Raw genomic sequence first — 13,737 nt, forward strand, 5'->3', positions numbered from 1 at the left:
TGTATGTTTAAAGGCTCAACATTTGCCAAAGCAAAACCTGAAATTCCATGGACATCTCTGACTCGGAAGGGGCTTGTTCGAGTTGTATTTTTTCCATTGTTCAGCAATTGGTGGATTCAGGTTACCTCTTTAAGAATCTTTGTTTGGCTGTTACTGCTTTATTTCATGCAAGGTAATTGGGGGAGCTGGAATAAGCAATGACAGTTTCTTTTTGCTGCTTTTGCTATTAGATAATGAAGACCTACTATTTTTACATTTATCCTTTCATTTCACAGTTTAAAGTATGCAGAAATGGGCTGGACATGGTGGCTTTGCCTATAATTCCAGCACTTTGGGAGGGTGAGGTGGGCAGATCACAAGTTCAGGAGTTCGAGACCAACAAGTTCAGGAGTTCAAGACCAACCAGGTTGTTATGGTGAAACCTCGTCTCTATTGAAAATACAAAAATTAGCCAGGCGAGGTAGCGGGTGCCTGTAGTTCCAGCTATTCAGGAGGCTGAGGCAGGAGAATCTCTTGAACCTGGGAGGCAGAGGTTGCAGTGAGCTGAGATTGCACCACTGTACTCCAGCCTGGGCAACAGGGCAAGACTCTGTCTCAAAAAACTAAATAAATAAAAAGTACGCAGAAATGAAGATACATACACCATTCAGGGTTCATCTTAAAATTATCTGCTAGAAGAGAGCAAACATACTTGTTTAACTCTTTCTCCTCACTTGAGTTTCTTTTTATCTGTCTCACTGGTCTTCTCAGTCTTTTCTTGTGTATGACCTTTGAGCCTTTGAATATTGGGTATGTGTGTTTTTTTGTTTTTGTTTTTGAGACAGGGTCTCTCTCTATCACCCAGGCTGGAGTGCAGTGGCACGATCACAGCTCACTGCAGCCTCGACCTCCCAGACTCAAGCAATCCTTACACCTCAGCTTCCCAAGTAGCTGGCACGACAGTTGTATGCCACTGTGCCTAGCTAATTTTTGTATTTTTTTTTTTTTTTGTAGAGACAAGGTGATGACATGTTACCCAGGCTGGTCTTGAACTCTTGGGCTCAAGCAGTCTTCCCACCTTGGCCTCCCAAAGTGTTGGAATTACAGGTGTGAGCCAACTGCGTCCAGCCTGAATATTGGATTACCTAAAGTTTGTACCCTAGGTTCTGTTCTCTAAGTACTCTCATTAAGCCCTATTGCTTTAAATGTAGTTGATATACTGATGATTCCCAAATCTGTATCTTCAGGCCAGATCTCTCTGCTGAACTTCAGACTTGTAAATCTAATTGCCTGCTTGACATTTCCATATGGAGATTTAATTGGTATCTTGAACTTAATTACATAAAAAAAATGGAATTCTTGACTTTTAGATATGTGTGTATAAACTTGTTGTTCTTTACATCTCCAATTCACTAAATGATACCATCAGTCACCTAGTATTCAGGTGAAAAATTAAATCTTCCTACACTACTCTACCATCAACTCTTATAATCTGTGACCAAGTCTATGAGTTCTTCATCCAAATTTTTCATTCTATTTATCATGGTCTCTCCTGCCACGATCTTTGTCCACAGCACCAGCATTTCTTTGCCTAGACCACTGGAATAACATCTGCTCTGAGCCTTCTACCAATCATTCTTTTCACAGCAATTATTGAAATCTTTTAAAAACAGAAGCCATATAATGTCATTTTCCTGCTAAAAACCCCGTAATGACTTCTGTTGACCTTATAATAAAAATCCAAAGTTCTTGTCATGGCATATATCCTACAGGACTTGTTCTCTGCTCTCCTCTCAGACATCATCTCGCACTATTTCTTACTATTCTTCTCATGCTGGCTCTAGGCATAATGTCCTTTTTTTTTTGTTCTTCACACAGAGCCGTTTGTTTCATTTGAAGCATTCTTTTTTTTTAAAAGATGGAGTTTTGTTCTTTTTGCCCAGGCTAGAGTGCAATGGTGCAATCTTGGCTCACTGCAACCTCTGCCTTTCAGACTTAAGCAGTTCTTTGTGCCTCAGCCTCCTGAGTAACTGGGACTACAGGCACATGCCACCATGTCCGGGTTTCACCATGTTGGCCAGGCTGGTCTCAAACTCCTGACCTCAGGTGATTCATCTGCCTTGGCCTTCCAAAGTGCTGGGATTACAGGCATGAGCCACCACGCCTAGCCATTTGAAGCATTCTTAAGGCTTTTCAAATGGCTGGCTTTTTTCTCACCTTTAAATCTCAGCTTAACTTTCATAAAGAGGCCATTCTTATCTATATTTCTAAGTAGTCCTGATACCCTCTAGTCACTATCATGTGAATCAGTTTTAATTTCTGTACTACACATCACTACCTGATGTTTTCTAACTGTGTGCATGGATTCAATATATTACAACTGTATTCTCATTGTCTACCAAGGAAGTAGGCAGTATATACTATGGTTACACCTGTGCAAAAAGACATTAATTAGAACAAAGAGCGGGAGAAATTTGGGTTAAGGTGAAAGAATTATGGGTTATTTACTTTTATCTGTGTCAGTTAAAATTTTTTTTAAGTTATAGAGTGAAAAATAGATGTATGAATTTACAAATCTGTAGGTTTTTTTTTTTTTAATTTGTGAAGGTGTCATTTATTAGAATATCTGTGATGGAAATGTTCTGCATCTGTGCTGCCCAATGTAGTAGCTGCTTGGCCACATGTGGCTATTGAGTATTCGAAATGCAGTTAGTGTCAATAAGAGACTGAATTTTAAATTTTATTTGATTTAAATTAAGTCTTCATATCCATCATTTTAATGGTCGCCTAATGATTTATCATATGGGCGGGCCATCACTTAAAAGTATTTTAGGCCGGGCGTGGTGGCTCATGCCTGTAATTCTAGCACTTTGGGAGGCCGAGGTGGGTGGATCACCTGAGGTCAGGAGATCAAGACCGGCCTGGCCATCATGGTGAAACCCCATCTTTTTAAATTTTTTTTTATTTTTTATTTTAAGATGGGGTTTCTCCATGATGGCCAGGCTGGTCTTGATCTCCTGACCTCAAGTGATCCACCCACCTCGGCCTCCCAAAGCGCTGGGATTACAGGTGTGAGCCATCACACCTGGCCGAAACCCCATCTTTAAAAAAAAAAAAAATTAAAAAGAAATTTAATGTCTGTACAATCTATTGTATGTAAAGTCATATGTAGTCTGTCATATGGATTTATCGTAAGCATCTTTATATAAATGCTTTTTTTTTTTTTTTTTTTCTTTTTTTGAGACGGAGCATCACTCTGTTGCCTAGGCTGGAGTGCAGTGGTGTGATCTTGGCTCGCTGCAACCTCTGCCTCCCAGGTTAAAGTGATTCCCCTGCCTCAGTTCCCAAGTAACTGGGACTACAGACACACACCACCATGCCTGGCTAATTTTTGTATTTTTAGTAGAGATGGGGTTTCACTATGTTGGCTAGGTTGGTTTTGAACTCCTGACCTCAGGTGATCCTCCTGCTTCAGCTTCCTAGAGTGCTGGGATTATAGGTGTGAGCCACCACACCTGGCCTTTATAGCTTCTTAATAGTCCATTATGTAAGAGTACTGTAATTTATGTAACCTTTCTGTCTTAGTCTGTTCAGGCTACTATAAGAAAAATACCATAGACTGGGTGATTTATCAACAACACAAATTTATTTCTGACAATTTTGGAGGCTGGGAAGTCCAGGATCAAGGTGCCAGAAGATGTGGTATCTGGTGAGGGCCTGCTTTCTGATTCATAGGTATCAGTCTTCTTGCTGTGTCCTCACGTGTGCTGGAAGGGGCAAGGAAGCTCTTAGGAGTCATTTATAAGGGCACTTCTATAAGGGCACTCATCCCAAAACTATAACCAAGTGGTTATATGTGACTGGGGACCTCCTTAACATGCTTTCTCACTTTTTACAATGTGGGTAGGCTGAGAACTTTTCAAATCTTTAAGTTATGCTTCCTTTTTCCTTAACAATTTGACCTTTTAAGTAATTTCTCTTCTCACATTTTACTATAAGCACATAGGAAGAGCCAAGCTGCACCTTTAACACTTTGCTTCAGAATAGCTTCGGCTAAATATGCAATTTCATAACTTACAAGTTTCACTTTCCACAGCGTACTAGACCACAAATACAGTTCAGCCAAGTTCTTTGCGACTCTCTAACAAGGATTGTTTTTCCTTCAGTTTCTAATAACATATTACTTCTCATTTCTGAGACCTCACCAGAATGGGGTTTATCATATTTTACCAACACTCTGTTCATGGTTACTTATGTATTCTCTAAGAAGATTGAGGCTATTTCTGTAGCTCCCTTTCCTCCTTTCCTCCTTCCCTTCCTTTTTTTTTTTTTCCCCCCCCAAGACAGAGTCTCACACTGTTGCCCAGCCTGGAGTGCAGTGGCACGATCTTGGCTCACTGCAACCTCCACCTGCTGGGGTCAAGTGATTCTCCTGTGTCAGCCTCCCGAGTAGCAGGGATTACAGGCACATGCCACCATGCCTGTTTTTTTTTTTTTTTTTTTTTTTTTTTAAAGCAGAGACAGGGGTTTCACCATGTTGGCCAAGCTGGTCTCAAACTCCTGACCTCAGGTGAACCACCCGCTTTGGCCTCCCAAAGTGCTGGGATTACAGGCATGAGCCACTGGATTAATAGAAAATATAAGTTTTCCTTATATTTCTTTAGAATTTATTCATTGAAATTGAATTAACAGATCAAAGAATGTGGACATTTAAGGCTTTTAGTACATATAATGAAATCGCTGGTGCCACAGTTCTTTTGGAAAGCAATAGATGAGAGTACTTATTTTTACCATGGTTAGCATTATTATAATTAAAAAAATTGTTAGCTAGGTGGGGAGCTGTGGCTCAAACCTGTAATTCCAGCACTTTGGGAAGCTCTGCGGTGTGAAGACTTGAGGCCAGGAGTTTGAGACCAGCCTAGGAAACATAGCAAGACTGAATCTCTACAAAAAAAAAGAAAAATACAAAAAATTAGCCAGGCGTGGTGGTGCATTCCTGTAGTTCCAGCTACTTATGAGGCTGAGGTGGGAGGAACACTTGAACCCAGGAGTTCAAGGTTACAGTGAGCTATGATTCATCACTGCACTCTAGCGTGGCTGACAGAGTAAGACCCTGACTGTACCTCTGCCCCTCCCCCAATAAAAAATTGTTACCTAATTTAACATGCAAAAAATATTTTGCTTGTTGAATATGCATTTCCTTGGTCACTTGAAAGGATGAAATTAAGTATTTTTTTCTACACATTTATCATTAAATTATTTATTTCTTCCTTGTTGATAGATATTATATAAAATTTCCGTATATGCCATGGTCTGTTTCTAGATTACATATTCAGTTTTGGTTATTCTCATATCTATGCTATATATTAAATTTTCATATTTGCCATGGTGTGTTTCTGAACTACATACTCTGTACTGTTAATTTCTGGTTATTCTTATATCTGTACCACACTACTTTCATTACTGCATCTATTTAATATGGATTAACATAGAGGAGGAAAAATCTTTTTTTTTTTTTCTTTTGAGATGGAGTCTCACTCTGTTGCCCAGGCTGGAGTACAGTGGCATGATCTTGGCTCACTGCAACCTCCGCCTCCCGGGTTCAAGCGATTCTCTTGTCTCAGCCTCACAAGTAGCTGGGATTACAGGTACCCACCACCACAGCTGGCTAATTTTTGTATTTTTAGTAGAAACGGGGTTTCCCCATGTTGGCCATGCTGGTCTCAAACTCCTGACCTCAGGTGATCCACCCACCTCGGCCTCCCAAAGTGCTGGGATTACAGGCATGAGCCACTGCGCCCGGCCACGTATTTCTTTATTCTGCTTTCACACATTTTTTATCAGGCTTTCTTGTTTATCCTTTCCAAAATAGTTTAGCATTATTTTATCATGACTAAAACCAAAAAGCCTCCTAAAATCAACAATACTGGAATTTGGATTGTAATTCTCTGATTATCCACCTTTCCCCCAACACACATACACATATATAAATGTATCCATATATTTTTGGAGGATGGACAGAAAATTTGACTTTACAATATTCCCTTTCCTATACAGAAATATGATCTCTCTCTCCTTTTAATAGGGCTTTTTTTTTTTTAAATTGAGACGGAGTTTCTGTTTCCCAGGCTGGAGTGCAGTGGTACGATCTTACTTGGCTTACTGCAACCTCTGCTGCCCAGGTTCAGGCGATTCTCGTGCCTCAACCTCCTGAGTAACTGGAACTACAGGCGCATGCCACCACATCCGGCTAATTTTTTGGTATTTTTTAGTAGAGACAGGGTTTCGCCATGTTGGCCAGACTGGTCTCGAACTCCTGATCTCAGGTGACCTACCCGCCGCAGCCTCCCAAAGTGCTGGGATTACAGCAGGTGTGAGCCACACTGCCCGGCCTTAATCGGGACTTTTATTTATCCCTCTGTAAAGCTTTGCAGGATTTTTTCCTTTTTTTTTGTTTTTAAATAGAGAAGGGGATCTCGCTCTTACTCCCAGGCTGGAGTGCTGTGGCATCATCATACTTCACTATGGCCTTGAGCCCAGGCAGTCCTCCCACCTCAGCCCGCTGAGTAGCTGGGACTATAGGTGTGTGCCACCAACTAGTGTTTTTAATTTTTTACTTTTTTTTTTTTTTTTTTTAAGAGATGGGGTCTTGCTATATTGCCCAGGCTGGTCTTGAATTCCTGGAGTCAAGTGATCTTCCTGCCTCAACCTCCCAAAGTGTTGATATTACAGGTGTGAGCCACCATACCCAGCCCTGCATTTTTTTCTTATAAGGCTTGCTTAGATCTCATTAAAGTTAATTTCAATATACTTTTATTGTGGTAAAATACACAACATGAAGTTCACCATCTTAACCATTTTTTAGTGTAGAGTTCAGTGGCGTTAAGTATATTGATACTGGAATGCAACCACCACCGTCCATTCCCAGAAATTTTTTCATCTTCCCAAACTCAAGCTCCATATCAATTAAACTCCCTATTTCCCCTACCCCTAGTCCCTGGCAAGCACCATTCTCCTTTCTATGTATGTAATTTTGACTACTCTGGGAACATCATATAAGCAGAATCATATGGTATTTGTCCTTTTGTAACTGGCTTATTTCACTTAGCATAATCATGGTCACCCGTGTAGAATGTTTCAGAATTCATCCTTTTTAAGGCTGAATTACATTCCATTGTATGTATATACCATGTTTTGTTTATACATTCATCTGCTGAGAGATACTTGGAGATATCCACCTGAAATTAAAATATTTTGTTTTTGTTGCTGCTGCTGAAAATACATGACTTTTAAAGTCTTTTTTTTTTTCCACAAATTTTAAGTGGTTTTTGCTGTCACATTTGAAAGCTATTGGTTTATAATTGTTATAACCAGCTGCTTTATTAAACTCATTGTCATCAATTCTAATAGTTTTTCAGTGCTTGTATTAGATTTTATAATGATACAACCATATAGGTGGCAGATGTTGAAAATTTGGTTTTCTCCTTTCCCATACATTTCATTTACTTTCACCAAATCAGTCAGCATTTTCAGAGTAATGTTAAGTGATAACAGTGAGTGGTCATTCTTGTTTTATTCCTGATTCAGAATGTCTTCACTAACATATGATGTGTATTGATTTTAGTTATATATTCTTTAGCATGTTAAAGAAGTATTTTTATTCTTACTATTTTAGAAAAGATGGGCATTTGAGGTGAACTACAAATCTGGAACAAATGTGTGTATATGCTTTTTTAATGCTTTTTTGAGACGGAGTTTCACTCTTGTTACCCAGGCTGGAGTGTAATGGCGCGATCTCGGCTCACCACAACCTCCGCCTCCTGGGTTCAGGCAATTCTCCTGCCTCAACCTCCTCAGTAGCTGGAATTACAGCCATGTGCCACCATGCCCAGCTAATGTTTTGTATTTTTAGTAGAGACGGGGTTTCACCATGCTGACCAGGATGGTCTCGATCTCCTGACCTCGTGATCCACCCACCTCGGCCTCCCAAAGTGCTGGGATTACAGGCTTGAGCCACCACGCCCAGCCAATATAATGCGTTTTTTACTGTTACTGGGAGTTGGGTCAGACTTCACAGGTTGAGGGCACAATCCTCCACAAGACTCTTCTCACTTCAGATACCAGCCTCAAGTTTGGGGGTCCCCACTGTTACTCTCATTTCTGACCAGGTAGCTACAGTTTTGGGAATCTCCCACGTACTCCCTTAAGTTTGATGATTGGATGAAATGACTCTCAGAACTCCAGAAGGTGCTAAACTTACAATTAGAGTTTCATTATAGCAACAGGATATAAATGAGAAGAGAGATATAAGGGAGTGTTTGGGATGGTTCCAAACAGGATGCTTCTGTTGTCCTCAGGTAGCAATATGCAGAATATTGCCATCCAGGGAAGTTCCCTGAGGCTTTGGTATGTAGAGTTTTTATTGAGACTTTATTATTTAGGCCTGATTGATGGAATCATTGACATGTGGTTGAATGTAGCCTCTATCCCCCTTCACTCCTCAGAGGTCTCCTAATGTGGCTCAAAGACCCAAACCTTTAATCACATGGTTGGTCTTTTTGGGGTGACCAGGAGCCATCCTAGGTACCTCGTTAGCATAAACTATCAATTCTGGCACAAGGGGCCCACAGTGAATAGCAAAGGTACTTCTGTCATTTAGGAAATTCAAGGGTTTATAGGTTACCTCCCAGGAACTGGGATCAAACGCCAACCAAATTCTTTTTTTTTTTTTAACTTTTTAATTTTTGTGGATATATAGTAGGTATATATATTTTTAAGGTACATGAGATACTTTGATACAGGCATGCAATGCATAATAATCACATCATGGCAAATAGGGTATTCATCTTCTCAAACATTTATCCTTTGTGTTACAAATAATCCAGTTATACTCTTTTAGTTATTTTTAAATACACAAATTATTGACTGTATAGTCAATAACATAGGATTGACTATAGTCATCCTGTTGTGCAATCAAATACTAGGTATTTTTCATTCTGTCCCATGAATCATCCCCATCCCCCACTCCACCCCCACTACCCTTCTCAGCCTCAGGTAACCATCCTTCTACTCTCTGGCTCCTAGAGTTCACTTAATTTTTAGCTCCCCCAAATAAGTGAGAACATGTGAAGTTTGTCTTTCTGTGATTGGTTTATATCACTTAACATAAAATCCTCTAGTTCCATTCATGTTGTTGCAAATGACAGAATCTTATTTTTATGGCTGACTAGTACTCCATTGTGTATATATACCACATTTTCTTTATCCATTCATCTGTTGATGGACACTTAGGTTGCTTCCAAATCTTGGCTATTGTGAACACTGCTGCAACAAATGTGGGAGTGCAGATAACACTGATTTCCTTTCTTTCTTTTGTTCTTTTTTGTTTGTTTTGAGATGGAGTTTCTTTTTGTCACCCAGGGACTGGACTGCAGTGGCATAATCTCGGCTCACTGCAACCTCCGTCTCCTGAGTTCAAGTGATTCTCTTGCCTCAGCCTCCTGAGTAGCTGGGATTACAGGTGCCTGCCACCATGTCTGGCAAATTTTTGTATTTTTAGTAGAGATGGGGTTTCACCATGTTGCCCAGGCTGGTCTTGAACTCCGGACCTCAAGTGATCTGCCCACTTTGGCCTCCCAAAATGCCGAGATTACAGGCATGAGCCACAGTGCCTGACCACCGTTTTTCTTTCTTTTGGGCATATACCCAGCAGTGGGATTGCTGGATCATATGGTAGTTCTATTTTTATTTGAGGAACCTCCAAACTGGTCTTCATAGTGATTGTACTGCTTTACATTCCCACCAACAGTGTACAAGGGTTCCCTTTTCTCTATATCCTTTCCAGCATTTGTTATCGCCTGTCTTTTGGATAAAAGCCATTTTAACTGAGGTGAGATGATATCTTATTGTGGCTTTGATTTGCATTTCTGTTATCAATGATATGAGCACCTTTTATTACACCTGTTTGCCATTTATATGTTTTCTTTTTTTTTTTTTTTTTGAGACGGAGTTTCACTCATGTTACCCAGGCTGGAGTGCAATGGCGCGATCTCGGCTCACCGCAACCTCCGCCTCCTGGGTTCAGGCAGTTCTCCTGCCTCAGCCTCCTGAGTAGCTGGGATTACAGGCACGCACCACCATGCCCAGCTAATTTTTTTTTGTATTTTTAGTAGAGACGGGGTTTCACCATGTTGACCAGGATGGTCTTGATCTCTTGACCTTGTGATCCACCCACTTCGGCCTCCCAAAGTGCCGGGATTACAGGCTGGAGCCACTGCGCCTGGCCATATGTTTTCTTTTGAGAAATGTCTGTTCAGATCTTTTGCCCATTTAAAAATCAGATTAGTAGATTATTTTTTATAGAGTTGTTTGAGCTCCTTATATATTCTGGTTATTAATCCCTTGTCAGATGGATAATTTGCACTTACTTTCTCTCATTCTGTGAGTTGTCTCTTCTCTTGGTTGATTGTTTCCTTTGCTGTGTAGAACCTCCCTCCAGCCCTGCCTCCCGAGACAGAGTCTCATTCTGTCGCCCAGGCTGGAGTGCAGTGATGTGATCTTGGCTTAACTTGATGTGATCCCATTTGTCCATTTTTGTTTCACCAACCCCCAATTTTTTTTTTTTTTTTTTTGAGACAAGTTCTCACTCTGTTGCCCAGTCTGGAGTGCAGTGGTGCGATCTTGGCTCACTACAGCCTTGACTACCTGGGCTCAAATGATCCTCCCACATCAGCCTGCCCAGTAGGCTGTGAGGGGGACCACAGGCATGTGCCACCATGTTCAGCTAATTTTTTTGGAGTTTTTGTAGAGATGAAGTTTTGCCATGTTGCCCAGGCTGATCTTGAACTTCTGGGCTCAAGTGATCCACCCACCAGGCCTCTCAAAGTGCTGAGATTACAGATGTGAGCCACCATGCCCAGCCACCAGCCAAATTCTTTATTCATAACTGTCAATTGAGATGATTTGTATGGATGTGATCAAAATTACATTGTGTGAAATTATTACATTAACTCAGTTGCGTCAACAAATACTGAAGCCTATTGTGTCTGTGCCAAGTAGTCTTCTAGATGCTAAGGTAAATTTTCTACTTTTAAATGTCAAATTCACTTTGATAGTATTTCAGTCATTTATCCAGCATATATTGAGTGCCTATTCTGTGCTCCAGGTACTGGTTTTAGACATAACAGTGAACAACTCAGACAAAACTCCCTATCTTCATGGTGTTTACTTTTAGTGGTAACTTTATATTCACATTCTCAAGTCAAAAAAGTCTATAGTATATTGTTTGGGTACTTTTATTATTGTGTTTGAGCATTGGGATTTTATTAGGGCATGAAAGAGGTAACTTTTTCTCCACACAGGAATAGTTTGTATAGAGTAAGAATTACTATTTATGTGAAAATCTGAAATATGTTAAAATATGGAAATAATCTTTGATATTTTTCCATTTCTTTCATTTACTTTAAACATTTTATATATATGCTTTAATTTGCATTTCATACGTGTGTGTGTGTGTGTGTGTGTGTGTGTGTGTGTATATATATATACACACGCACACGTATATGTATTTCCTCTTTGTTATATATGAAATGAAAAGGCAATATAGCATAGTAATTTTAGAGTGAGGACTCAGGAGCCTGACTACCTAGGTTGAGTTCCCATCTTTTTTCTTTGCTTTCTGTGTAGCTTTGGAAAATATTCTTCCTTTGAGTAACACAACACTTCAGGATGTGTGTTATATACAGCATCTTGTTGTTTTGCAGTGGAAATCCTTTTGAAGTATCTAAATTATCATGCTGCCAGAAAGCGAAATCCTTTTAACACAGTATTCTTCACTTGCCGAGGGATATAGGGCTTCCAGTTTTCTCTTGGCTGATATGCTGCTGGATGAGTATTATAGGAAATTATTTACTTCTGTACTTTTTTAAATGATGGATTTTTAAAGAAACAGTTTGTATAGTTTTTAGAATTAATTTTAAAGATGAACTCTAATGTTTGACATCTTAAAACCTCTTCAGTTATAGCAATTGTCTTATATTTGATGATGCCTATTGTGAATGTAAGTGAAGTACTTGGACCCTTGTGCCTTATGCTACTCATGGGAACTGTCCACTGTCAAATTGTGTCTACTCAGTTAACGAGACCATCAGGAAACAATGGAAATCGGAGAAGAAGGTAAGATGAGAAAGTACACTGTAGTTGTGTATTGTCTGAGAGAGGTATTGTAGAGATTTATAAAACCTTTGATTCATTTTAAATCTCCATCTTTTGTGTATTTTTAAATTATTTTTTGGCTTGGAAAATGAATGCATTACTTTGCAGTTTTCTCCTTGATGCTGAGAAACGTTATTACAAACTTTTAGTTTCAGTTTGGGATTTTGTCATTCAGTATGGTTGTTTAAAAGGAAAATTTCTATACTTTATTATTCTTCATTAAAATTTATCTTATAGATTGGCTTTGAAAAAACATTTTCTTTGAGATTCAGTCTTAATCAAAATTTGGTGAAAATTCACTGTAAACAAAGATCTTGGTACATTTGGTTAGTGCTACTAAAATTTTACCTTTTTTCAAAAGTGTGTAATAAGAATTGATTTCTAAGTGGTCTAAACTCTTTTTTTTGAGTTGGAGTCTCATTCTGTCACCCAGGGACTGGAGTGCAGTGGCATGATCTTGGCTTACTGCAACCTCTGCCTCCTGAGTTCAAGTGATTCTCCTGCCTCAGCCTCCCAAGTAGCTGGGATTACAGGCACCCGCCACCATGCCCAGCTAATTTTTTTGTATTTTTAGTAGAGACGGGGTTTCACTATGTTGGACAGGTTGGTCTCAAACTCCTGACCTCAAGTGACCTGCCCACCTTCGCCTCCCAAAGTGCTGGGATTACAGGCGTGAACCACTGTACCTGGCCTTTTTTTTTTTTTTTTTTTTTTTATGAGATGGAGGTTTGCCCAGGCTGAAGTGCAGTGGCACAATCTTGGCTCACTGCAACCTCTACCACCTCTTGTGTTCAAGCGATTCTCCTGCCTCAGCCTCCCAAGTAGCTGGGCTTACAGGTGTATGTCACCATGCCCGGCTAATTTTTTTTTTTGTATTTAGTAGAGACAGGGTTTCATCATGTTGGTCAGGGTGGTCTGGAACTCCTGACCTCAGGTGATCCACCTGCCTCGGCCTCCCAAAGTGTTGGGATTACAGGTGTGAGCCACTGCACCTGGCTGTCTAAACTTTTAATAAGGATTGATTTGGTTTTTCTTTACATATTGAATTCATGTTATGTTTTAATTGATTATATGATATATATGAGTTTTGGAACTGTTGAAGATTTCTTAGGTATATGCATTATCTTCCAGAAGTTATGTTATCTTCCCTCAGAGTATCTCTAGATTTTTGCCTGCATAAGCAATTACTAAATACAAATTTTCGATTAGGTGAAATGAATTTCAACATATTCTTATTTTTGAATGATATTTTTAAAAAGTTTTTTAAAAGAAGAGTTCTTATAAATTCAATTAAATTGATGTTTTCTAAGGAAGTAAGATGCTATGGTATGTCTTACTGGTATTTATAGGATATACCTTTTAATTATATAGGATATCAATAATAAGTGATCAGTTGCTATTTTTCTAAGTTACCCTTGTAAAATATGCCATAAGAGGTAGATTCCTAATGTCCACATTTAAAGAACTTGCTCCTTCTGCTAGTGGTGTTGAATGTGCCTGAACAGACTCTTGGTCATAAAAGTGGAACATTTTTTTAGTAGATTC

The 13,737-nt window shown here is 39.5% G+C and overlaps 1 protein-coding gene across 10 annotated transcripts in view; it reads left to right on the top strand.

Annotated features, from left to right (window-relative positions):
- PHTF1 (putative homeodomain transcription factor 1) overlaps positions 1-13,737 on the top strand; it is a 61,403-nt gene that overhangs the window by 20,068 nt on the left and 27,598 nt on the right. For 8 of the 10 annotated variants that reach the window (XM_032249715.1, XM_032249710.1, XM_032249711.1 and 5 more), the window contains 2 exons: positions 14-172; positions 11,997-12,153. In XM_032249715.1, coding sequence (XP_032105606.1) covers positions 14-172; positions 11,997-12,153 — 316 coding nt within the window. The remainder of the gene's footprint in view (positions 1-13; positions 173-11,996; positions 12,154-13,737) is intronic. The other 2 variants (XM_032249716.1, XM_032249719.1) reach the window with 1 other exon arrangement.

This window comes from Sapajus apella, unplaced genomic scaffold, assembly GCF_009761245.1.
Source record: "Sapajus apella isolate SASKATOON/1434 unplaced genomic scaffold, GSC_monkey_1.0 scaffold69, whole genome shotgun sequence".
NCBI classification, from domain to species: domain Eukaryota; kingdom Metazoa; phylum Chordata; class Mammalia; order Primates; family Cebidae; genus Sapajus; species Sapajus apella.